Source organism: Temnothorax americanus, unplaced genomic scaffold, assembly GCF_048541705.1.
Source record: "Temnothorax americanus isolate GAGA-0224 unplaced genomic scaffold, ASM4854170v1 Scaffold14, whole genome shotgun sequence".
NCBI lineage: Eukaryota > Metazoa > Arthropoda > Insecta > Hymenoptera > Formicidae > Temnothorax > Temnothorax americanus.
Window position 1 is genome coordinate 1,095,431 of NW_027509275.1, and position 23,999 is coordinate 1,119,429.

Genomic DNA, 23,999 nt, shown 5'->3' on the forward strand with positions numbered 1-23,999 from the left:
CGCGATCGACGGCGGGCACGGTGGCGTGGCTGCACTGGCTGCAGTAGTGTCAGTAGTGTAGCAGTATATACGTCGTTCGGGTTTCGGGTTTGTCAAAAAATGCCGAGTCAAGAGGTATTGACAACCAAGGTTGTCGTCCACCCGCTGGTGCTGTTGAGCGTGGTGGATCACTTTAATCGCATGGGAAAAATCGGAAATCAAAAAAGAGTGGTCGGCGTACTCCTGGGCTGCTGGAGGGCCAAGGGGATCCTGGACGTGTCGAACAGCTTTGCAGGTTAGGACGGGCTACATGTTACGACGTTTCTCAAAACGTTCGCGTTTGCAGCCATTCTGCTTTTGTCGACGCTCACAAATTCTTAGAGGAATAAGTGTCCTTACCTTCGAAGCTGAGTGCGATATAAAGAGATAAACGCGCTTGTGTTTTTCAGTACCCTTTGACGAGGATGACAAGGATAAAAGTGTATGGTTCCTCGACCATGATTATCTTGAAAATATGTACGGAATGTTCAAGAAAGTCAACGGTAAAGACCTATGACTAGTTTATGCAAATCCTGTAGATTTTACTTGGAGCGAGAATTCTGATTGCGATATCCTATTTGTTGACTCTTAGCTCGCGAGAAGGTAGTAGGCTGGTACCACACTGGGCCTAAGCTACATCAAAATGACGTTGCCATCAACGAACTAATAAGAAGATACTGTCCTAATTCAGTCTTGGTCATTATCGACGCCAAGCCAAAAGATCTCGGACTTCCCACCGAGGCGTATCAAGCAGTTGAAGAAGTGCATGATGTATGTTTACACATATATATGTATGTCTGTTTTGGGGAAAAAAAATGAACACGTAACAAGAATTTTTTATTCACACAGGATGGCTCTCCTACCTCCAAAACTTTTGAGCACATTCCAAGCGAAATTGGAGCTGAAGAAGCGGAAGAAGTTGGAGTAGAGCATTTATTACGAGACATCAAGGACACTACAGTTGGTACTCTCAGTCAAAGAATCACAAATCAACTACTTGGCTTAAAAGGTCTTCACGAACAAATCCGAGAAATTAGAGATTATCTGCTTCAGGTATATATTAATTTCTGAAATTGCTTTGTATTAATATCGCCAGGAGAGAGAATCACTCAAATAAATACTTTTTGCAGGTTGGCAATGGAAAATTACCTATAAATCATCAAATTGTTTATCAGCTACAGGATATCTTTAATTTGTTACCGGATATGACTCAAAGTAGCTTTGTCGATTCGTTATATGTCAAGACAAATGATCAGATGCTGGTTGTATATCTGGCAGCGTTAGTTAGGTCCATAGTAGCGTTGCACAATTTAATTAACAATAAGCTAACCAATCGTGACGCTGAGAAAAAAGAAACGGACGGGAAGAAGGACACGAAGAAGGAAGAAAAGAAGGAAGAGGAGAAGAAAGGGGAGGAAAAGGCGAAAGCTAAGAATCAGTGATCGGAGCATTTCTGAGCTTGCTCAGCTGCGAGATTGAGACTGTTAAAGTTGAGGACAATTAATGACTCTGTGTGTAATAGTCAAGCCTGTTCACTATTTGTACAGAATTATATCCCACTTATAAATAATGACAGTTTAAATATGTATTAGAAACGGTAAATTGATTCCCCAACTGTTCTGGCATAATTCTGTGAATTTTTAATATATTAGGCGCAAGAGAAAAGAAATAAATGATAACTCGACACTTCTGTATTTTGAATGTAATGAATGATGTAGTAAATATATCGAAAAATTTAGAATTAAGACATTTTTTACAGAATATTGTAATTATTACAATATTTTCAGCGTTTTAAGTAACAACCTATTAATATAAACGATAGTATTCTATATGTAACAAGACACAATTATTTATTTTCTCTTGATTTCAATCATTACTCAACTAATAACAATCTATGTATTCTTTTAAATTGCTTCAAGGCGTGTTGCTTAAAATTTAAGTTTCAATTAACATGTGTGATAGATATTGATAATGTATTTTTTAGGAAATACAAGTCATTCTATTAAGAGAAAATATTACATTAATAATAAAAAATGATCTTTTACTTATATACCGTTTTATTAATTTATTATCTCGATATAGAAATGCTTTCCTAAAATATTATACTTTACCAAACAGAATATACAAAAACACAGATATATAATATATGTATGTATGATCTTTGTACATGTACAACTGTATGTTTCATACAGGCGGAATATATATAAATATGTAAATCTCTTTAATCATATACGTTGCATGATTGATTGTATATGTATTATATGATTTGTGACTTAAAACATCCACGTACCACGGCATTTATTAACAAATATTACAATATATTTGATTTCTCGTATGATTCAGCGATTATATATTTAAAAGTCATCTATAGTCCGCTGTAAATTCTAAACTTTTTTTTATATCAGAATGCTGAAGAAAATGAACAAAAGGAGCCATCGATAAGTCTCGATTTTTGCGGCACCACTATAAGCTATGCCCACATAAGGTTCCAAATTCGTATCGTTGTAATGCTGGAAGTACCAATTGAAAGGACTGTTGTCTATCACTTTAGCTTCATCATCGACAACGAACGCCTCGTTCTGGCTTTCAATCGTCGTCTCATCAATGATCTCACTTCGCTGAGCAGCGCCGGCAATCGACTTCTGCTTCTCCCTGGATTGCTCGGCATTGTAGCTGATGTACGGCGAAGCAACTTTAGTTATCGTAGATCTGCCAAGCGGACGTAAATTTACCACGGGTCCTGAAGACGGTACTTGTCCCCCCGGGATCAGAAGCGCGGACAAAGCGGATGCCTCCGTCCCTCGAGAAGTCGTAGTCGTGGTTTCTTTGGGCCGTGGATTCGATGTAGATGACGTTGTGGGTGCTGAAAAGCGCGGAATCGGCTCTGCATCTATTTTTATCACAATATCCGAATTGTCTGCAATAAATAAAATATTTTTGTTAGATGTTTAGTAAACTATGATACAAAATATTTAACTTTAAAACAAATTTTATCGCAGCAGAAATTTAATTGCGAACACATCTCTGAGAATTCTTACGACGAAATGTATACACGTATTAAACATTTTAAAATTAAATTATATTAATGTTATTAAGATATAAACTCTCACCAGGTTTTTCATGAGAGTCAACTGTACTGCTTAAAAGGATCGGATCTTTGTCATATTCAGATATTTCTAAGGCCCAGTCTTTGGATCCGCTTTCATTTGCCGGTATTACTTCCACCGCTGCAGTTACAGTTTCCTTGGTAATTGTAGCTTTTTTCATTTCCGTTATTACTGCTTTTGGTGTGGTCCAAACTATCCTGTTAGCGACTTCCATCTGGGGCTTCTCTATGAATTTAGTATCTTCCGTATTTATTTCTAAACTCTCGCCGTCGTAAATCTCGGTGGACACCGATGTTTCGTGAGCTTCTTGCGATGAATCCTCCTCCACGATTATTGATGCACTATTTTTCACTACATTTGATGTGTTAAGGCTAAGCAGAGAAACAACATTTAAAGATTAGCTAAAATCAAGTATCGATAATAGTATTCAATTTAAGGCAATTTAAAATTTAATTTTTTTTAAATTAAAATTAAATACATAATTGAATACAGTTAAAAAAATTAATGTACATATATATGTACACTTAAAACTAAACCATCTTGAGAATTAATTAAAAAAGAATTTTTTCTTAATTGACTAAAAAATTTGAAAAATATCCTATCCCGTGTGTTGTATGTTAAATTTAAAAAGTTACATAAAAACATTCTTTTTTTACATTTACCTGGTTTTAATGACGTTGGACAAAATCTTGTGAGATTCAAAACCAGTCGATCGAACGAATGTTGACGCAGTAGGTAATTCTTCCCTTTCTCGAAAGCTCGTTCTCGGTTTCCCGGACTTGGAAATAATTTTTTCTACCTTGGTCACGGTACTGTTTCCGCTTTTTCGAGGAGGACGTTCCTCCTGCACCGATGTATTGCTTACATTCAGCGATTTTGAAGTATTCTCATGCTTCGCCTGTTTCTCGTACGTCAATCTAGGATCGGCAATCGGCACGAATCCACTTTGGCCGCGCGGTAGAGGCAGGAAGCCACCCCTGTGAATTTCCGGTTCTGTGGGCGGAAAAGATCTGTAACGTCCTCGGCCGGGTCTATCCGACGATGACTCCTTCCTCTCCGCCTTCCTGCCTGAATTTCCCCACAAATTGAAATTCAAATTCGGCAGCGGTAGGCCGAAGAAAGTGAAACCGGAGCTGCTGGGCGACGGTGGCATCATAGGATTTTTCTTTATTGGTGATGTGGCGTTTTTCTGATGCTTCTGCGTTGACGGCGGCGGATGAATGATCTTCACGGTCTGGGTAGGTGCGCTGATGGTAGACACGCTAGGCAGCAACGTGCTCGTATCGCTTCCATTATCCTGATAATCTACGTACTGGTAGAAGTAATCGGAGTCCTGGGAAACAGAAGGCTTCTGCGTGGAGGAATCTTTTAGATTCATCCACAGTGGTATTGTCTCTGTAATCCCAAATGCTGGCAAAATTCAATATAACTTAATATATAATATAATCTGTTTGTTGAAATTGTTTATAAATTTTAAAATCATAGATATTGTATATATTGTATAAAAATCAAATACCATATATTTTTAAAAATCTTTTTTATATATTTGAATATATTATATATTTGAAATGCAATTGATATCGTTCAATAAATAAAACAGTGTAATAATTTAGCACTGATAAAAAATTAAATCTTGATTTTTTTGAGTCGCTAATTAATTTATTTTACTCGGATTATTCGTGGATTTACCGGATGAAGAAACCGAAGGCGTCGCAACGTTAATCATTTCAGTCTCGCATCCTGGGTGAACCAGTTCCACGTATCTCTCACGCTGGCAGTCCTGTCGCGATAATCTGAGTTCCTTGAAGAGGGAACCATCAGCGCATCTAGGACCCTCCGAGGAAGCCTGCTGTAGCCATCCTCGCAGCCAAAGCATACCGCAAGAACAAGACAGTGGATTTCCTTTCTCAGAAATAAAAAAAATATATAAATTTAAAAAACGTATTGACGAATTATGTAGATATCGAGGCTTTCATTAAAAGAAATTAATGCAAATTAATATTTAATCCTAACGCTATCAAGTATAATTGATTTAAATACGGGTTTTTTAATATAATTATCATTAATTTAATCTATATTCTAAATTACCGTCGATATCCAAGACAGCGATATTCGATCGCAGCCTTTTGAAAGCGTTTTCAGAGACCGCAGTCATCCGGTTGCTTCGCAGGCTCAGTACCCGCAATCTCGGCATATCGTCGAAAGGCGAACCGTGCACGGCGCAAATGCGATTGTTGTCCATCTGCATGCAGAAAGGAAAACGGTCGTAAGGCGGCTATGTAAAGCGGCTCAGCTATCTCCCTAATTAACGATGCAGGTATACGAATAATTGCTCCGCCAGCAGAACGGCCCGTCTCGCACCATGGTTCACGCAGGAGTTTCACTCTCGACGAGAAAGTATTCTTCTTTATTAGCGAAAACTCTCGCACTCTCATTGTGTTATTTTGTTATATTTTGCAAGTTAATTCAGATAAATCTTTTACAAATTGTACCGCAGTTGTTGCAAATTTCTGATGACGACGTAAAAAAAATATTTAAAAAACGTGAAATATACACTAAAGAGATAATAATCTATTCTTTTAAAATCGATCTCATAAAATCTTGAAATTTTCGCTATAATTACCTTCAATTCCACCAGCCACTCCATAGCTGCCAAACTGTCGCTGGAGACTCTGGATAACCGATTGTAACTGAGATCAAGGACCTCCAACGAGCGAAGGCCCTCCAGACCGACGTACTCCAAATCCGGCAGGTGATTGTGACTTAGATTAAGGAAAAGTAAGTGTGGCACGTTAATGAAGGCATTACTGGCAATTTCCTGAATCCGATTCTCCTGAAGTTCCGCGCTCTGTAGCAGTGGTAATTCGGTGAAAGCGCCGCTGGGGATGGACTGTAAAACCATGTACATTATGTTGGATCCTTAATCATTTAGCAGAATATATTTATAAAATTTATTAAATATAAAAATTAGACAATGATACGTAGTATATTTTCGATATATTCTGAAAATTCTTTATGATAACAGATTTAAAACTTTCTACTCGTATTTGACAAAATATATAGTGATGTTTTGTCTAGAGATATTAATCTGACATGAATTATTATTTTACAATTGTGGGTGACCGTGAAACTATTATTACCTGCAATCGATTCCTGCCGAGTCGGACGGCCTGCAACTCCGGTAACGCTCTGATTGCGTTTCTCTCGATCACCCTGAGATCATTGTTTTCGAGATCGATCAGAGACAATCGCGGCAATCCGTCGAACGCACCCTCCCGCAGCTCCCGTATATGGTTTCTAACCAGTTTCAACTCCAACAAGGACGACAGACTGCTTAGCGTTTCCGGAGATAGGATGTTCAGCTTGTTGAAGCTCAAGTCGAGGACTCGTAGAGCCGTTAAGCCGTGCAGCGATCCAGGTAACTCGGTCAAAGTATTGTGCGACGCGTACAATTCACGAAGGTCTCTGTAATTGACATTGATGTTATCGTTTTGGATGCAGAATGCTTAAATAAATCTTTCTCCGAAGTAAAAGCATGAAAGACGTTTAAAGATGTACGAAAAGATAAAATATCCTTCAAACTTCTTTCACGGCATTATTTATAGCGTTTTAAACAAAAATTAAATAATTTATTATATTTAATCGTTTATTAATATTTATCAATTTAAGTTTAATGGCAAATATATACATATAACATGTCTATCTTGAATATTAGTCAATCAAAGAGAAAATTATGATAAAGATGCGTTAGAAAATGCGTTTGAGATTCAGATTTAAATTAAATTAAAGCATATCTTTTAAAGTACATTGAATTTTATCGATGTGATCAAGTTAAACTTGATAGACAAGATTAAATAAAATCGCGTATAAAATCCAGTCAAATTACTGTCAAATTAGTCGACACGCCAGGCCGATGCTACACAACGACGAGAAAAAGATATTAGCGTGTGCACGAAGAACTTTCTAAGGTACCAAGTTAAGAGTGATGCAACCAAGTAACCACGAGTGAAACTACTTTTCTACTATAATACGAGACCGCGAAATAAACATAAAAAAAGAAAAATTACTCCTATTATTATAAACGTGATATACTAAATAAATTTTGATAATTAAAAATTGAAATAAACTAAAAATGATGCATTTTAATATTTTTTATGTGAATTTAACATGATTTCTACGTGATTTTAATATATGTATGTGAGAGCAAGAAGCAAATATCCATATATAATATAAACATCACGTTTAGAAATAAACTGCAAATATATTTTATTATAATAATATCATATATATTATTATTTTAACATTGTATTATTAAAATTGTTAAATTTCTTACCTGGTGTTGGTGAAGGTGGCGTGAGGAATTTGTGCGAGATTATTTCTACTCAAGTCAACTCTTTGCAGTCTCGTATTCTCTTGAAAAATATCAGGTCGCAGAACCTCCACTCGATTGCCCCGAAGATTCACGTCCATCAACGATTTCAAAGGTCGGAAGCTTCGTCCGTGTAACGTGACCAGCCGGTTGCACCTCAAGTCTAGCTGCTCCAATCCCGTGAGTCCGTCGAAAACGCCGTCGTCCAGGAGTCTCAGAGCGTTATAGCCTAGATTCAATTTTCTCAAATTCGGCAAGTCAGCCAGGACGCCAGGCGGGATTCTCTCGATCCCGTTCGAGCTTAAATCCAACGATCGTAGGGCAGGTAGAGCTAGATCCTGAGAGGACACCGTTGGCAACGTGACAATACGGTTCTTGGGCATGTAAAGATGTTCGATGTCCTTCGGTAGACCAGGGACCACTTCCAGCATACGATTCAAACCGACGTCAAGCTCGTATAAGTTCGTTAGGTGTCGAAACGTTAAGGGATGAAGGACGGACAAGGCGTTCCCGGAGATATTGACGTGCTCCAGCACTGGTGTGCCTAGAAAGGACTCGGGTTCGATGAGCCCTATGGCGTTACCGCTAAGATCCAGCCGTCTGAGATTTGGTAGATTAGTGAACAAACGTGGTTCTACGTGACGGAAATAGTTCTCCGAAAGATCCAGACCCTGGAATTAAGTACTGATCGTAACCGGTGCTAGAGAAGTAATACAATATCAACGATATTGCTTCCTCATAGAGGAAGCTTTGTAATGGTGAAAAATTTTTTTTTTCGAGATTTTGATGGAAATAGGTTTAGAATGTTCTAAAATGTCGAAAAATCATATTAGTAAAAAATGTCCGGAAGTATGTATGTATGTGTGTGTGTGTGTGTGTGTGTACGGATTTTTGTACACGCATCTACTTCTACAATTTTTTAGATACCAGTTTGAATTTTTGCACACAAATAGAGTATCATAGAAAGTATGTCCTCCTCAAATTTTATTGAAATCGGTCTACCGGTATAGATTTTATGCAGATTTTCCTTTTTTTGAAAATGTGTTTTACGCTGCCGCTTTCTCAATATTTGAGATAGCGATTTATTTTTAATTTTATTATATTTTCCAGTTTTTTCTACCCCTATTTCATATATAATTCATTAAAATTTTATTGATTAGATCTCGTATTACACACATTTGAAATTTCGAGGAATTCGTACATACATAGAAGCTTTATAAAACTTGATCTGATCAACCAAATTTTAACCAATTATATATGAAATAGGGGTAGAAAAGACTGGAAAATATAATAGAATTAAAAATAAATCGCTATCTCAAATATTTATAATATCGGGCTGATTTTTTTTATCGATAAAGTATCATTTAAGTAAGGTTGGTATTGAATTTGGCGAAATCTGCATATTGTTTTAGTTTTTAAGTGGACAAGTATTTTTAGTATTTTTTAGTGAATGTACATAATTATTTACGCAGTCCCCAAAAGAGTTAAGTGTGAAATCAGAACCTTTGCTAACACAGCTTCCTCTATGAGGAAGCCAAAACAAATAAATACCGATAATTATACCTCGAATAAAATAAAAACTTGCACACTTAGGAACTATGAGGAAGCAATGTGCAAGTTTCTACTTGCACAATTAAAAACTACGAGGAAACAATGTGCAAGTTTCTACTTGTTTAATTTTACTTTTAAGAGAGAATCAAAGCTAAATTCGAAATTAATAAATTATTGAAGAGTAATGAATGATTGCATAAAATTCGTCTGATATTAATATTTAATTAAAAAAAAAAAAAATTTAATTAAAACTAATATTTAAGGAATTTTTTACCTTTAACGCTGGCAAATTCCAAAAGGGAGCCTCCAGCAGATTTGATAAGGAATTGTTTTTCAGTCTGAGCTCCCTGAGCGCCGGCATCGCCGTGAACGTTTCTCTTTGCAAAAACGCCAACCTGTTATGATTTAGATGGAGCCTCTCCAAAGTGGGATGGCCTCTTAGAGCACCGAAGGGTATTTCCTCTAACTGATTGTGACTGGCGTCTAGAAACTTCAGCCTTGGCAGAGCCTCAAGCACCGATCGTATCTCGGCCACGTGACTAAGATCATTATTAATCAGCCATATCTCTTCCAACGCGTTTCCTATCCTTTGCGGAAAGAATTCCGGATGAATGCGATGAATCAGATTGTGATTCAGGTCTATAGACTTAAGAACTGGTACTCCCTGAAAAGCTCCGGCGAATATCTCGGTGATGTGATTGCGCGACAGATAGAGTCGCGACAAAACGCGAAGATCAACGAAGGAGCCTTCGCCCAGGCGATTGATGCGATTTCGATCCAGACGTATCACCGACAGTGACGGGAGATCCATACACGCGCGACCAACCATACCGGCGTCGATTATGGCGTTTCCAACCAATGAGATCTCCTTGAGCTCTGATAGATTGATCATGGCTCGCGGATGAATCCAGTGGATTCCGGAATCGGTGATGTTGATCAGTTCTAGTCGAGGCAGACCTCGAAGAAGCCCGGCCTCCAGTCTGGTCAGTCTCGGACTACCCAACACGTGCAGCTGCTCCAGATTGGGAACGTCCCGAAAGTTCCTCGGGACGAGTTCTAGCAAAGCCGGCGAGTTGATCTGAAGATATCTCAGCTTCGGCAGGCCGGAGAATCTCGGTAGTCGCTTCATCACGCGACTCTGTAGCGTCACCGCCTCGACACCTTGCAGATTTTCTAAACTGTCTACGGGTAGAGACCGCAGATCGGGCTCGACGATGAACAGTTCCAGCAATGAGTCGTGTAGACCTTCCAGCCAGCCAGAGGACACCCTTTCGAGACGATTGTTTCGCAGCATCAAGCGCAGAACTCGTAAAGTCGCGAACACCTTGCCGGGTAAACTGGGCAGGTTGTTGTTCTCCAAGATCAATTCGTCCACCGGTCGGTCCATATAGTGGCTGACTGCCTGCAGACCTTCCAGGACCTTTGGTAACTCGCTGTGGCTACACCTGTGCGAATTTATAGCGTTGAAGATTGTTCATTCATTGAAATTCTCGGGATTACATATCCGGTCATGTAAACTTGCCATATCTGAACTTCCATATTGCGCGTGGAGCATCTGCATGGCAGTATCCTCTCTTGAAGCGGACATCCGTAATCCGGATCTAACTGGGCACCGGCACCGATGGAACGAAGTGCCAGGAGCCAGCCAACTATCAAAAGCCCACCGCCCTCCGACGGCCTGACCATCGCGCATTTGGACCGTAGTCTATGACCGCGAGCACCAGTTCCGCATTTTCTAAAATACGCGTGCATTCGTACGCGAACAGACAAATTTGCAGGAATAAGAAAATCAACAAACATCGGAAAATAGTAAATCTAGCTCTTCAGCTATATGCGTTTTACAAGTTGATAATTAAAATTCATATTCGAAATCTTTCTAAATCGTTAATTTTTTAGATTGAGCAGCACAATACATAAGAATATTCGGATTTTTAAAATCTTTTTTACAGATCCATCGTGAGCTGTGAAGTCGCTCTTACACGCGATTTTGCGCTTACTGTTATCATTTCCTTAACGAGTCGATCTTTTGGCAACTAATTGTATTTAGCAAATTGATGCCAAAAGACTCATTAAGGAAATTATAACAGTAACAAATGTCGCTGTTTCGACATGTCAAAAATTGCGCAGCGTTTCCGCGAATACGAGATGACGAATGCGCGGCTAAGATTAGAAATCTCGTTAGCGAAACAACAACCGATTGGTGGGATTTTAGATGTTAAGAGCCCTTGGGGACGTCACGGTACGCCTCTGTATCCTGAGCACGATGCCACGCACTGTGTACGCGTGTACACACGTCACGGTCGCAGACGACAAAATTGATGTCCCGTACCGTAAGCGAAGTTAAAGACCGCTAGGACAATCATTGTCCGTAATAATTGTCGTCGCGCGACCGCGCTTCTGATGTATAAAGTGATGATCGGCGAGTAAAACTGGAGGGTGAGTCGGATTAGGATTAAAAATTCGCACTTCGGAGAGAAAGTTTAAGAAAATTATTATACTTTGAATACACTGTATTTTAAAGCACCTTTGTGTTCCTCGGATAGCATTATTATTTTGTAAAATTATACAATTGTATATATAATCATACAATTATATATATATATATATATTTGAAATTATGTTAAGAGATAATATTTTTTCTTTTCTGAACATATCAACTGCTTTTGTTTTACTACGTAATATTTTAACAAAATAACATTTTGCATAATTATTATTTTAAAGCGAAAAATAAAATGTAATCAACGCGAACATTAAAATAAAAAGTTTGTGTAAACACTAAGATAAAAAGATAAAGGCGTTTACCACGAGCATCCTGACATGCAGAAAAACGTGGATTTCGTAATGCGACAGCCTTTAAGAAGAAGGAAACAATCGGGCGGCCTGAAAAGCTATTCGCACGTGAATAACGTCGATATAGCGCAATCTATGATAAAACGATTCAAAGTTGCATTGTACGCGTTGCGTTAACGAATAGATCTGTCTTGATGTATCTGTTTCCGCATCTCAAGACGTTTCCGCAGAATTGAAAAAAGTTGAAACATTGATATCAATGATCTCAGATGACAGAATAAAATTAATTGTTGCATAAAATTAATTGCTGCGAAGAAATATAATATACGTTTTTGAGACAATCGAATATTTCGCATTATAAATATCGAAACTGACAGAACAAAATTCGCAGCTAACAAACGTAGGGAAACAAAAGTAGATAATATATATGCTGCAGAAAATAAAAAATAAAAAATGTTATTTCGCTTATTTCTTAACGCTTATTTTTTATTTTCTGCATATATATATAGAGCAACATATAATTATTAACGGTTATATATCTCATTAAAAGATTTCTTCAAGATCTCTCAAGCATTATTATAGCAACGGTAATATTAGTCTTGCCTTAGAGTGCATTATTTTATATATTCTACATTAACATTTTACTATATATATATACAACTTATTTGTATACTTTAACATATATATTAAGTTATTATTAGTATTAATTTTTTATTCTAAGATATTGCTCAATAAAAATGCACTGATAAATGCATGACTGGTTTATCGCGTAACTCGCACAACCAATTGTCTTTCAATTCCGTCATCATAATGCTGAATTTTGATCAAACAACAGCGTTTGTTTGGCCTCGAATAGCTATGGATGCAATTTTAGTGAAAGTGATATCCACTTCCTTGATATTTCGCCGTCAGTGACCTCAAGCGTGCATCTCATTTTTATCGCAAATGCTAATTTCACATCATTATGCAACTATGCATGAGGAAGATTGTATTCTTTATATTATAGGGCATTCTTTTTCGTAGTACACTAACACTAATCAATATCGAGCAGTAGATTTCTCTAGCAACTTGTTTTATAAAATTCAAAAAATTTTTTAAATATCTGATATATTCATGTATCAAAAATTAGTTATTTTCACGGAAGACTTCTTTCATTTTTATATTATCATATTATCAAACTAGTTGAAGAATGCGTTGGATAATGTGAATTTCTACAAAACAAAAATAAGTTTTGGAGCGGTTAACGAAATTGCGATTGCCAGTCTTGCTATTGCGTCATCAAAATTTATTATATTTAAAGAAAATTCTGAATAGTGTCAACCTTTAACTTTTGCCCATAAACTTTCATTTACCTTCAATATCGACAGTGTTCGTCAAATCGGCGTCTTGTTTCCGAAGAATTCTTTATGTTTCTCAGCGAGAACGAAATCCACAAAAAAAAACCAAATTTGCTTTTTGGAAATTATGAATATAATAATTATCTACACTCTATTCTCTTGCATAAAACGAACAATATATCTTTTTTACAAGGGCACACACATACACACACGTTTTATCTTTTTCAACGTCTCCGTGGTCACGAGTATAGCTTTTCGTAATCTCGTTACGTACTAAATGCACTGAAGAAGCTGTTCGCAAAAGCGTGGTGGCCTGCACAAAGTTGAGGGGAGAAGATGACGGTGCCATGGCGTGGGTGATGGCGGGAGGGACGCGAAGAGAATTGCGAAGTGCGTGTCCAGCCACCGTGAAGACACGCTTCCAGGAAATTCTTCCCTTTCCCCACAAATCTCACCGATCGCCGAATGTGTATAATTCGGCAGTTGAAAAAAATCGTCTTTCCTTTCGTTTTCCGCGTTGGACTGGTGAAGCAACCGAGGTTGATTGAGTTCTGATCGAACTCGTTCGAATGGGTACTGGAAAACAGAAAGGACATGTTCAATAATTTAATTTCGAAAATTGAGAATTCTTAATATCATAAAATAAACAATTATTAATTTTATTTGATTTATTCGCGTGTGTCACGTCGATTATACATTAATCCTTCACAATTATTTAAAAATTAGTCATTTTAATGCAATACATATCCATATGCATGTATAGATATGCTATCGTCGGTGGAGCTGATGTAAGGTACACATTATTTATGTGTATACACTAGGAAAACTGGATTTGGTACGCTCAGAATTATGCAGTTAATGACTTACACTCTCTGCATTTACGATCGTGAATAACGTTCAATAATCGATCATGTAATGATGTGAATAAATGATGATTATATCTAAATAACAAATAAAGTTTGAGTAAAATATCATAGTTACCTATAGACCTATACTATTCGCCACAGTGATCCGAAATGTTCGAGATTCTATTTCGAGATCGTTAACTTCCAAGTAACTGTACCTATAGCTATGGAACTTCATCTTCTTTTTATACAGCTTTCTCTTCACCTTTAAAATGCATTCATTAAAATCGGTCATTAATATCCTTTCTTCACCTGTGAAAAATTACGAAGGTTTTATCTCGCGTATCGATATAATGTAAGCAAAAGTTCTTTTGCAACCTTGATATTCATACGGCATCTACGAGCGGCTTATTTATGCTCTCATGTTTTGCTCTCGTCTATGCAGGCCTTTGAGCAATAACCGGTTTAGGATCGTACGAGAAAAAATTGCCTCTGGTCAAGCCTCCATCGATTACTGCAATCAAACGTCATAGATAAATAATTAATTTATGTAACTTCTGAATTTGATCTATTCAATCTTCCGAAAAATATACAAACTCTAGAAAAATTGAAAAATTCTATACAAGTAGAAATTCTCTCTACACTGGTAACGACAAAATTATTTCTACGAAATTTATGTTAAATATTGTTAAAAATTAAATTAATAAAAAATAAGTAATAATATAAACACGATAGCCATGATGAAATAGTCGATAAAATTGACGTGGTATCTATAAAATGTCATTGTGAATAAAATTATGTGATTAAAATGGGTGTAACTTTAATAAAAAACACAATTCTCTGGCTGATGTTGTCAAACGAGTTGTATATATGCATAGTATCGGGAAAGACTGAGAGCCGTTTGAAGTCCTTTTTATGTAATGATTCGTTCACATTAAGCTGAAGTGCGACTATATATCCGCGGTATGTAGTTTTTATTCTCTCCACGAAATCCAGCAGAAGTATCTCTTTCTCACGTTGACTGACAAAGTTTGGCGTTGACGCGAATATCTTGAGAATATTTCTTCTGCGAGACATTTTTGAGAATTTTTAATTGCCGATGAAGATAGCGATCGCGATGGCGCAAACTATTCGAATATTTATTATGAAACAAATCGGAACCTTGTGCAACGGAGAAAACAATCCAGCATATATTACATTTGAGAGGTAAATGGAAATGCAATTTTTGTCTATTTTAAGAAGAATGACAAATGGTTTCTGCAATAAAATTCTTTTGTAATGTGAGTACCCACGCGATCCCATCTAGTGTGAACAAGCCTTTATTAGATATACAGGTAAGACAGTATTTGTGTTCTATGTAACTGGTTTTGAAAATGGACCGTGATATAAGGTAGAATTATTGCTCGAGCGTCCAGTTGTTTATCGACCACCAACAGGAAAGGATTAAATCCTGCTTATAAGCAGAGAATCTCCAGATTCTCTGCTTATAAAGTCATTTGTTTTTGACACAGTGGACACTTTAAAATAGTGCGAACAATTTCACACTTTTTTAAAATATAAATTTTTGTTATGTAGAAATTATTTAATATTAGATAGAAAGATGGCCTTTGCGATGGCCCTCGAGGGTGTTGACGCAATGTGATTTCTGCCCAGCTCTGAATGTCAACGTGAAGAAATTCAAGCAAGTGCGGGTAAACGGCGGGAGTAACTATATGACTCTCATTACAGTAGCCAAATGCCTCGTCATCTAATTAGTGACGCGCATGAATGAATTAACGAGATTCCCACTGTCCCTATCTACTATCTAGCGAAACCACTGCCAAGGGAACGGGCTTGGAAAAATTAGCGGGGAAAAAAAACCCTGTTGAGCTTGACTCTAATCTGGCACCGATAAGAAAGATAAACATCGTGACAACGAGATCTTTTATTTGTTTGAAAATAAAAGAGTGCATCAATTTTGAGAATAATGTTGCACAAAAGTATTATACACTTCTCGTGTCACTTTACGAGAAACGTTCGTAGAAACTTCCACGTAACCATCAATCCTTTTAATAAGATGATCAAGGAAACAGGTAATGCCAAAAAAACTAGTTCCGCCAATACAAGAAATGCAGTTAAACCTCCGCGGATATTAATAACAGGTGAGCAATAAAATAACATCTTAGGAGATAATTAATTAATACTTTTTGTTGAATTTTAATCTATCTAATAAATTATACATAATTCGACAAATGCTAATTCATGCTATTTATGCTATTAATGTGATAAGGATAAAATGCACGCGACTATATTCTTATTTTATTTTGGTATTTATTCTTTGTTATACTTTCACGTCGCATTTGATACGTTGCTAATCCAATTATGCATATTTCTTAAAAGAATTACTTAAAAGAAGAACTTGGGTTTTCAGATTTAAGATCTGATAGATGGATGTTTCATATGTAAATTTAACCACATGTTTTCGCAGCTTAAGATTTTATCAGAAAGTATTATATCCTTTGCGTATAGAAAAATATTACAAGGCTAACGCTACACGTCGATATCCGCGTTTTATCATAAAAGATGCAAGGTGCTTTCTTCATCGAACAAATTCTCATGTGATTTTTGTTCAGGTGGTCTCGGACAATTGGGCACGGAATGCGCGAAATTGCTTCGTCGAAATTATGGTAATGAGAATGTCATACTGTCAGACATTATCAAGCCGTCGGAGGAGAGCTTGGAGAACGGGCCCTTCATCTTCGCCGACATCCTCGACTTCAAGGGTCTGCAGAAGACCGTCGTGGACTACAGAATCGACTGGCTGATCCACTTCAGCGCTCTGCTTAGCGCTGTCGGTGAACAAAACGTCCCGCTAGCCGTCAGAGTCAATATCGAAGGTAGGGAGAGCCGTATGTCATCATGTCATCCGATCAAGATCATGTGTCATATTATTATTAACAGCGTAACGTAATTACTTCCTGTTTTTTCCTTTAATATTTAATAAAACGCAAAACCTCTCGTGCGAGAACGTGCGTTTTCCGCGAACTGCGTCCAAGTGAAATGGAATGCTGTGCCGACGAGTGAATTTGTCATTACGATATTAATTATGGACGCGGTCGTGATCACGAAGGGAAGAAAGTGTCCGGGAGAAAGCGGGCACAAAATAGCAGTCGAAGTAAAATAGATAATATCGCGATTTAGGAAAACATGCCTGAAAGGCAGAACCGAGACCGCTTTAGGAAAAAAACGCAATCAAAGCTACATACAATCTTTTTTAAGACATTCAGAATCTTCGCGAATATCTGTTCGCGTTGCATATAATCATTACTCCATCATATATTTTTTTCGCAATTAACAGGAATGCACAACGTCATCGAGTTAGCAAAGCAGTATAAGCTGAGGATCTTTATACCGTCAACGATCGGCGCGTTCGGTCCCGACTCGCCGAGGAATCCTACCCCGAATGTCACGGTGCAACGACCTCGTACGATCTACGGTGTCAGCAAGGTCCACGCCGAGCTCTTAGGAGAGTATTATCATCATCGTTTCGGCCTCGACTTTCGGTGCCTCCGATTCCCCGGTGTAATCAGCAGCGATCCACCCGGCGGCGGTACCACCGGTGAGGATACATTCCAGCTAGCGGAAAGTTTTAAAAGACATCAAAAAGACGTTTAAGAACGTTCTCTCGTCCTTATATATACTAGAGAAAATCGATTTTCTTTAGATTTTCTTGAAACTGTAAATATACGTTAATTTAGGTGTGCTTTATGCGTGGTATAAATTTCAGTACCTCTTCCGGTATAAAAAATAAAGATACTGAGCCTCAAAGTTTCAACTTTTACTAATAAAAAGCATAAAGCACACCTAAATTAACGTATATTCACAGTTTCAAGAAAATCTAAAGAAAATCGATTTTCTCTAGTATAAAGACGAGAGAACGTCTTTAAAAAACGACATAATTTTTCAGACCGTTTTTTAAGCGTTTTAAACTGTAAAAAACTGTCGTTTGTTTAAAGAAAAGAAAACTGTTAATTTATCGCATCATCGGCGCTTTAAACACGATTGATCATTTGACTTCAAAATTGAAGTTATAGTTAACACGTTGACTGCCACGGTGATTATCTGCGACCGCCGTTTAATTTTTCAGTGACTTCCTCTGTGTTATTATAATCATGCGTCTTATCGACATTTTTGTAAAACATGAATGCCATGTAATATAGAATTTAAAATGACATAAATAGATAACGATATAGAGATATGCAACGATAAGAGAAATGCATTTTTTACATTGCTATCTAGCTATTTATGACATTTATGTCATTCAAAATTTTATATTAGAGATATTTATTTTTTCAACAAATGCTTTCCAACACACTAGAGACGTGTGGATACATTTTGTAAGGTTTTACAAAATATCGAACGTACGTGTACAGTATAATCTGATTTGTTCATCACTAAAGGTAGCATTCGCCACATCTTTTTAAATAATGCATTTATTTCTTTAAGATATCGCTGTTAATGGAATATTATATATGAAAATATATATATATTATGGGAATATATTATATATGGAAATAAGATATTCTTCAACGTTGCGCGTTCAAGTTTTCCGATTCGTAGCAAAAGGTAATCGTATTTAAATGCACGATAGGAGTCATCACATTTTTTGGTCACGTTTTTTTTTTCGAATTATATATATATATATATATATATATATACATTATTAAAAAAAAAAACGTAAAATATTAAAATGAGATATTCTTCAAACAAACGTTGCATGTTTAAGTTTTCCGATTCGTAGCAAGATAATCATATTCATGCTTAAAGAACTCTTAATGTCACGTGTAGAATAGGCTGATAACTGAAAATTGATATCGCTTACCTTCTTTCGCGAAGAACTAGAGCATTAACCGCGATTAAGATAACTGCATAATAGCGGAATGTATCGTTTCTCAAGGACAATATGCTACTGGCAAGTAATGCAGCGAGTCTCGATCCTGGGTCGGTTCTTTTTCTTAATTTCTAAAATGTAAAGTATCAATAAATTGACGTCGATGAAAAACATGTTTTTACAAACAAGTTATATCATAATATTTTTCGCAAAAAATCTTTTATAGAGGCTTGTTAGCATCACCACATTATCGAAATGATTATCGATTTAATTTATAATAATTATATGATTGCGCTATTCCAAATTCAGAGCTTGAGATTTCCATTTCAATACCGATTAACCGACAGTAATCGACGCGCTTAGTTCGCAAAGCGAAAAATGTACACATAAATTCAAAAATATTATTAGACGCAAAGGATTCAATCCAACCGTATATATTAGCTATTAGCACATTTCTATTGTCATCATTTTTTTAACCGTTTATTTCGTTTTTGCACTCCGCATAAATCAGTGTTGATTTTGTCATCGCAAATTAATCTCTCTGGAAAAATCAATTGTAAAGTGCGGCAATGAAAAGAAATATAGGCCTGTTCTGTTTAGCTGAATTTTTTTCACGATTCATCTTTTTTCTTTTTCTCTCCAACGTGAAAAGACCGTGCAAGAGAAGTTCAGCTAAAACGAACAGGCCTATAGATTTTTCCATTTAGCAAAATAGATTGTTAAATTGATGAAGAAATTCCTTCAAGGATAACCGTTTGCAGTTTATCTATCTGCAGATTTCATTTTCTTCATCCTGTTCGAAGATGTATGCTATGTTAAAACGTTTAAGAGATTCGATAACAGTTTTCTGCATTTTTTTACGCTTTCGCAGATTACGCTGTAGCAGTATTTCACGAGGGACTGTTGAACAAAAAATACGAGTGTTACTTGGAGCCTACGACGAGGCTGCCGATGATATACATCGAGGATTGTCTGTCGGCACTCTTTCAGTTTCTGAATACACCTAACGAATTACTGCGTAGACGAGTTTATAACGTCACAGCCATGAGCTTCACACCCGAGGAACTGTTCAGCGAGCTCCTCAAGTATATACCGGACTTGAAAATCACTTACAAGCCAGATAAACGACAGCACATCGGTACGTATGCAATATGTAGGTACTTACTTACATACCATAGACGTATACAATAATTAAAGTAATAGACTCTGAGCATTCCCAATATTCCCATTGGAGATCTTCCGGCAAGATCCGAAGGACAGAAGATATGCTTGCAGGGCTAATTGTGTCCCAAGTCCTAACCTAAATGTTATAGCGTTTTCGACCGGGCCGGGTTTAATCGACCCGAGAGCGATTAATTGCGATTAATGACGTCACTTCGGCAAATCGAGCGATAACATTGGTCGATTTGCCGAAGTGACGTCAATAATCACCCTCGGAGCGATTCAATCCCGGCGTATCCGGCGCGGGCGGCCGCCCGGCCCACTGCCCTGTCGAAAACGCTATTATTTTATTAGAAATCGTCTCTGCAAGTATATATCTTCCGTCCTCCAGATCTTGCCGGAAGCTCTTCAATGGGAATGCTGAGTCTATTATATACGTCTATGGTACATACACTTCACACACAGATATTGTAATCTATTGTAATGCGATTAAAAAAATAATTTGTCATTACGTTGATTTTAGCGGCAAGCTGGCCACAAGTTTTCGACGATAGCGAAGCACGACGGGATTGGGGATGGAAACACAAATATGATCTGCAGAGGTTGGTGGAGTTAATGGTACGAGACGTTAGAACGAATTTTCTACCGAAACATCGATTGAAAGAGGTCAATAGCTACGTATAATTGTGTCGAGTTGTATACACAACTATATAGTTACGGACTTTTTTCAATTGACGTACGCTTTGCGAACTTTCAAGTTATAAAATTCAATGATGGCTCTCAACTGAAGTCCTTCACAATTGTGAAAGAAGTTAATAGTTAATATAATTACGTAAAAGTCAATACGTTTGAAATATTTCCGCGTACAGTATTTCCATAAGTTATATAATGTAATTCAAACAAAGTATAACTGATATCTTAGGAATTTAATCGAAATACGGCGATTTTCTTGTTACGCAAAGAGACTTTTTAAATGTATTATAATTGAATTTCGGAAATTCTTTCGAAAACGAGGAAGAGCATCTTTAAAATTTTAAGTAATACCCCAAAGCAAGATAGTTAATTGATTCTCTGCTAAAAATTAATCAACTTTTATTTAAAATATTTCTTTCTAAAATCATACGATCAAAATTTATGAGCTTAGAGATGTAGAGTTTGTACTTTGTATACATATAAACAGAGTATTTATTAAATTTAAAACCAGTTTGACAATTATTGACAAAAGTATTGATAAATAGAATTAAAAATATATATTTGGAGAAATTTTTCGTAAATTAAATCCAAAAGATATAAATAGTTTTATAATACAAAAAGACAGAACGCTATTTATTAACTCTGATCTACGTCCACATCCATAAATTCTGTAAAATCATCGTCGTTCAGCATTTCCGCGATGTTTACTGGTGTCATTTTACTCTTTTTTGAAGGCGTTTGATAACTCGTTTTTTGATCCTTTCTCAAAGGTGTGCCAGTTGTATCTGTATTTCTCGTAGGTGTAACATATTTATCGTTTCTCTTTGGCGTCCCAGCAAATTCTGTATTTCTAGAAGGTGTAGGATATTTATCGCTTCTCCTTGAAGACAGGCTTCCAGGAGTTCCAACCGTACTTTGAGAAAATTTCTCTTTATTATCCATATCTGCAAATAAAATGTTATAGAATGCGAAAATGTTGAAACGTTTCTTTTCCTAAAAAAAAATTTTTCCTCCTTTCGTACCTTTACCATCATCGTCTTCGGTTAAAATTGCACGACTTTCAGCAAAGTATGCATTTGGATGTAGGAGTGGTTTACTTGCTGGTTTATTGTGCGCAACTTCAAAATACTTGGCACATGCTAAGTGATATTGTCCATCCTTAGCCAAGTCCAATATTTCGGTCATATCTAAAATAAATCAATATAAAATTTAAATGTAAGAGAACATACCCGGATTTTTTTACAACAGTAACAAAATCAATGATCTTACTGGAGGCGAATACACCGCAGCTAGTTAACTTTTGGCAAAGCGAATCGCGATCCATATGTCTGAAAGGACATCCGTGGTACTCTCCGGGCCCGACAGAGCTAGATATAATTTTTTGACAACCGTATGGAGTGTAATTCGTTCGCTTTCCCTCTTTACCGAAATAGTGCCTAATGGAGTACGCATATTTTCTTTCAAATGCAACCCCGTCTGTCTTTTTTGAGAATGCATCTGTCCAAAAACGAAGAGCGTCTTCTAAAGTCACACCTATACCTTTCAGGAATAACCCATACTGCATACGCCCCGAGTTCTTTAAATGGCTGTTGGCGTACAGCGCCTCGTGAAGCGTTCTCATACATAACGGAAATGACGTTTTCGACAACTGAAATTTTAGAATAGATTTCGAATAAGATGAGCTTAAGAAAATGCAATTTCTAGCTAAAATAATAATTGATTTTTACATCATTCAGTTTGTCGATGGGCGTGGCTGTGGTTGACCACACAACGCGTGCCATTCCAGAGAAGGCTGAAGGAAGACCTGTTAAGTATTTGGTCAATCTTTCATCATCAGATATATTATCGAACAGAATTCTCGCACTCTGCAAAATAGAGAAGTTAATTGAATGTAATTTTTAATCTTCTTTTGAAACTGATCAAAATGACGTGTACCTCTAATCCTGTAATTAGATTTTCTTTAAAATAGGAAACAAACACGGAGCTTATATCCACATGAGTGATATACGCCATCCCAGCTTTGAGGTACACTTTACGTCCTCTGACCAAGTCAATGACTTTCTCGAAAGGCACTTTATAAATGTCGGCGATATCAATATTTTTAACTTTCCCGGATGATGAACCGAGCTCCTCTTTCAGCTCAGATTTCTCATCTGGTGAAATCTAAAGAAACATTAATGATCAGATTATAACACATACGTTACATTGTAATATCTCTTAAGTGAATAGTATAATAAAACGTACGGGCATGCAATTCAGGTTGTTGATACTCAATAGGTGCTCAATGCCCTTCTTATCTAACGAGCTAAATCTTAATTTGAAGAATTCCACTTCCTGATTGACAAACCACTTGGTTTGCTCGACGTCGTGGCAATACACCAGTCTCAAAATAAAATGCGATATGTGATCTTTTCTCCTGGTCTGCGAATGCTCCTCCGACTGCGGATTGGATCCATCGGCATACAGCAGATTCGCATAGTACTTCAGTCCGTCGGATTTTAGAGAATCGCAAAAGGCTTTTTTGCGTTCCTCGAGCGTTTTCAGATCGCCTCTGCAATTCGTCGTCTCCACCAACCGTAACGCTGGCAACAAAATTGATCGTGTACATCAACAATCTGGGTAATTTTTTTTTTAATCGGGGGTGCCAGTTTTTTGACACAAATCTCCTCACACCTTCCTCTTTGTCTTTATGTTCAAATCACTTTATTAATCTTTCTAATGAATTTGTACAGAGACAAAGAGGGTCCTGGAAGGTTACCTTTCAACCTATCGAATCCCAGTTCCTGAAACTCCTCCAGCGACATTTCACCGACCGGGGGCACATCGTACATCTGTATGTCGTGAGGATAATCGTTACTGAGGCCACTCACGTCCGCGACGGCCGTGTAACGCCGGCGTGCCTTGTATTCCATCCTCCCAATCTACGATGATCTACTTCTGGCTGCACAGTGTAGCTGAAGGCTGAAGGTAAACAATGTAAACATTAAATGCGCGCACGTGGAGAACGCTGCGCGTTACGTAGCGTTTGTTATCTCCCGATCTTCGCGATACATCGGCTACGCGTTACGAACACCGGGAAATGCAAGAGAGCAAAATAATTCCATGAGTGATGAAGATGAAAATCACTCTTGCATTCTTGCATGCACATTTACGCCATGACACTGATGCTTTCCCGCCCTTTTTCTCCGCCACGTGACACGTGGTCGCCCACGTGACTCGAGAATCTGTCATTTAAATAGAATATTCAAAAGACAATCA

At 37.2% G+C, this 23,999-nt stretch overlaps 5 protein-coding genes across 8 annotated transcripts in view; 3 read left to right on the top strand and 2 right to left on the bottom strand.

Moving 5' to 3' along the window:
* Positions 1 to 33: 33 nt before the first annotated feature.
* Positions 34 to 1,763, top strand: Rpn8 (regulatory particle non-ATPase 8). The gene is made up of 5 exons (XM_077401338.1): positions 34 to 274; positions 429 to 521; positions 611 to 789; positions 868 to 1,071; positions 1,149 to 1,763. The coding sequence occupies exons 1-5, from the start codon at positions 100 to 102 to the stop codon at positions 1,458 to 1,460; spliced, it is 963 nt and encodes a 320-aa protein (XP_077257464.1). The 5' UTR covers positions 34 to 99; the 3' UTR covers positions 1,461 to 1,763.
* Positions 1,764 to 2,059: 296 nt separating this feature from the next.
* Positions 2,060 to 20,280, bottom strand: Atk (artichoke). 3 transcript variants are annotated; one of them, XM_077401320.1, is made up of 14 exons: positions 17,409 to 17,548; positions 14,396 to 14,531; positions 14,154 to 14,282; positions 13,188 to 13,748; positions 10,568 to 10,780; positions 9,320 to 10,490; positions 7,459 to 8,165; positions 6,266 to 6,590; positions 5,749 to 6,015; positions 5,214 to 5,367; positions 4,815 to 5,027; positions 3,788 to 4,535; positions 3,129 to 3,496; positions 2,060 to 2,935 (listed from the first exon to the last, which is right to left on the bottom strand). In XM_077401320.1, the coding sequence occupies exons 5-14, from the start codon at positions 10,729 to 10,731 to the stop codon at positions 2,415 to 2,417; spliced, it is 4,638 nt and encodes a 1,545-aa protein (XP_077257446.1). In that variant the 5' UTR covers positions 10,732 to 10,780; positions 13,188 to 13,748; positions 14,154 to 14,282; positions 14,396 to 14,531; positions 17,409 to 17,548; the 3' UTR covers positions 2,060 to 2,414. The 3 variants fall into 3 exon arrangements, 2 of the variants coding, with proteins under 2 accessions (XP_077257446.1, XP_077257445.1); XM_077401319.1 differs by having other exon boundaries at positions 14,154 to 14,329; XR_013256147.1 differs by lacking the exons at positions 2,060 to 2,935; positions 3,129 to 3,496; positions 3,788 to 4,535; ... (5 more) ...; positions 9,320 to 10,490; positions 10,568 to 10,780 and adding exons at positions 18,879 to 19,018; positions 20,053 to 20,280 and having other exon boundaries at positions 11,533 to 13,748; positions 14,154 to 14,329; positions 17,409 to 17,632.
* On the top strand, positions 15,423 to 21,715 carry Tdh (L-threonine dehydrogenase). Of its 2 annotated transcripts, XM_077401337.1 has the most exons (6): positions 15,433 to 15,544; positions 15,671 to 16,158; positions 16,630 to 16,893; positions 17,355 to 17,615; positions 19,759 to 20,025; positions 20,572 to 21,715. In XM_077401337.1, the coding sequence occupies exons 2-6, from the start codon at positions 15,984 to 15,986 to the stop codon at positions 20,730 to 20,732; spliced, it is 1,128 nt and encodes a 375-aa protein (XP_077257463.1). In that variant the 5' UTR covers positions 15,433 to 15,544; positions 15,671 to 15,983; the 3' UTR covers positions 20,733 to 21,715. The 2 variants fall into 2 exon arrangements, with proteins under 2 accessions (XP_077257462.1, XP_077257463.1); XM_077401336.1 differs by having other exon boundaries at positions 15,423 to 16,158.
* On the bottom strand, positions 21,378 to 23,653 carry LOC143894731 (DNA primase large subunit). Its single transcript, XM_077401331.1, has 7 exons — positions 23,500 to 23,653; positions 22,986 to 23,323; positions 22,677 to 22,904; positions 22,469 to 22,606; positions 22,011 to 22,389; positions 21,764 to 21,928; positions 21,378 to 21,685 (listed from the first exon to the last, which is right to left on the bottom strand). The coding sequence occupies exons 1-7, from the start codon at positions 23,651 to 23,653 to the stop codon at positions 21,378 to 21,380; spliced, it is 1,710 nt and encodes a 569-aa protein (XP_077257457.1).
* LOC143894732 (uncharacterized) overlaps positions 23,576 to 23,999 on the top strand; it is a 28,660-nt gene continuing 28,236 nt past the window's right edge. The window contains exon 1 of the mRNA XM_077401335.1: positions 23,576 to 23,708. The gene's annotated coding sequence lies outside the window, so the exon portion shown is untranslated. The remainder of the gene's footprint in view (positions 23,709 to 23,999) is intronic.

What these genes read in the sequence shown, in the direction of transcription:
- Rpn8 (XM_077401338.1), top strand. Translation starts at nt 100, where the DNA reads ATGCCGAGTCAAGAGGTATTGACAACCAAGGTTGTCGTCCACCCGCTG. An exon ending in AATGTTCAAGAAAGTCAACG is followed by an intron (nt 522 to 610) that starts GTAAAGACCTAT and finishes GTTGACTCTTAG; the next exon opens with CTCGCGAGAAGGTAGTAGGC. An exon ending in CAGTTGAAGAAGTGCATGAT is followed by an intron (nt 790 to 867) that starts GTATGTTTACAC and finishes TTATTCACACAG; the next exon opens with GATGGCTCTCCTACCTCCAA.
- Atk (XM_077401320.1), bottom strand. Translation starts at nt 10,731, where the DNA reads ATGGTCAGGCCGTCGGAGGGCGGTGGGCTTTTGATAGTTGGCTGGCTC. An exon ending in GCCACCTTCACCAACACCAG is followed by an intron (nt 6,591 to 7,458) that starts GTAAGAAATTTA and finishes TGTCAATTACAG; the next exon opens with AGACCTTCGTGAATTGTACG. An exon ending in GCCTTCGGTTTCTTCATCCG is followed by an intron (nt 4,536 to 4,814) that starts GTAAATCCACGA and finishes GAATTTTGCCAG; the next exon opens with CATTTGGGATTACAGAGACA.
- Tdh (XM_077401336.1), top strand. Translation starts at nt 15,984, where the DNA reads ATGTTGCACAAAAGTATTATACACTTCTCGTGTCACTTTACGAGAAAC. An exon ending in TCCGCGGATATTAATAACAG is followed by an intron (nt 16,159 to 16,629) that starts GTGAGCAATAAA and finishes ATTTTTGTTCAG; the next exon opens with GTGGTCTCGGACAATTGGGC. An exon ending in AGATAAACGACAGCACATCG is followed by an intron (nt 20,026 to 20,571) that starts GTACGTATGCAA and finishes CGTTGATTTTAG; the next exon opens with CGGCAAGCTGGCCACAAGTT.
- LOC143894731 (XM_077401331.1), bottom strand. Translation starts at nt 23,653, where the DNA reads ATGGAATACAAGGCACGCCGGCGTTACACGGCCGTCGCGGACGTGAGT. An exon ending in GGGATTCGATAGGTTGAAAG is followed by an intron (nt 23,324 to 23,499) that starts GTAACCTTCCAG and finishes TTTTGTTGCCAG; the next exon opens with CGTTACGGTTGGTGGAGACG. An exon ending in ACAACCTGAATTGCATGCCC is followed by an intron (nt 22,905 to 22,985) that starts GTACGTTTTATT and finishes ATGTTTCTTTAG; the next exon opens with ATTTCACCAGATGAGAAATC.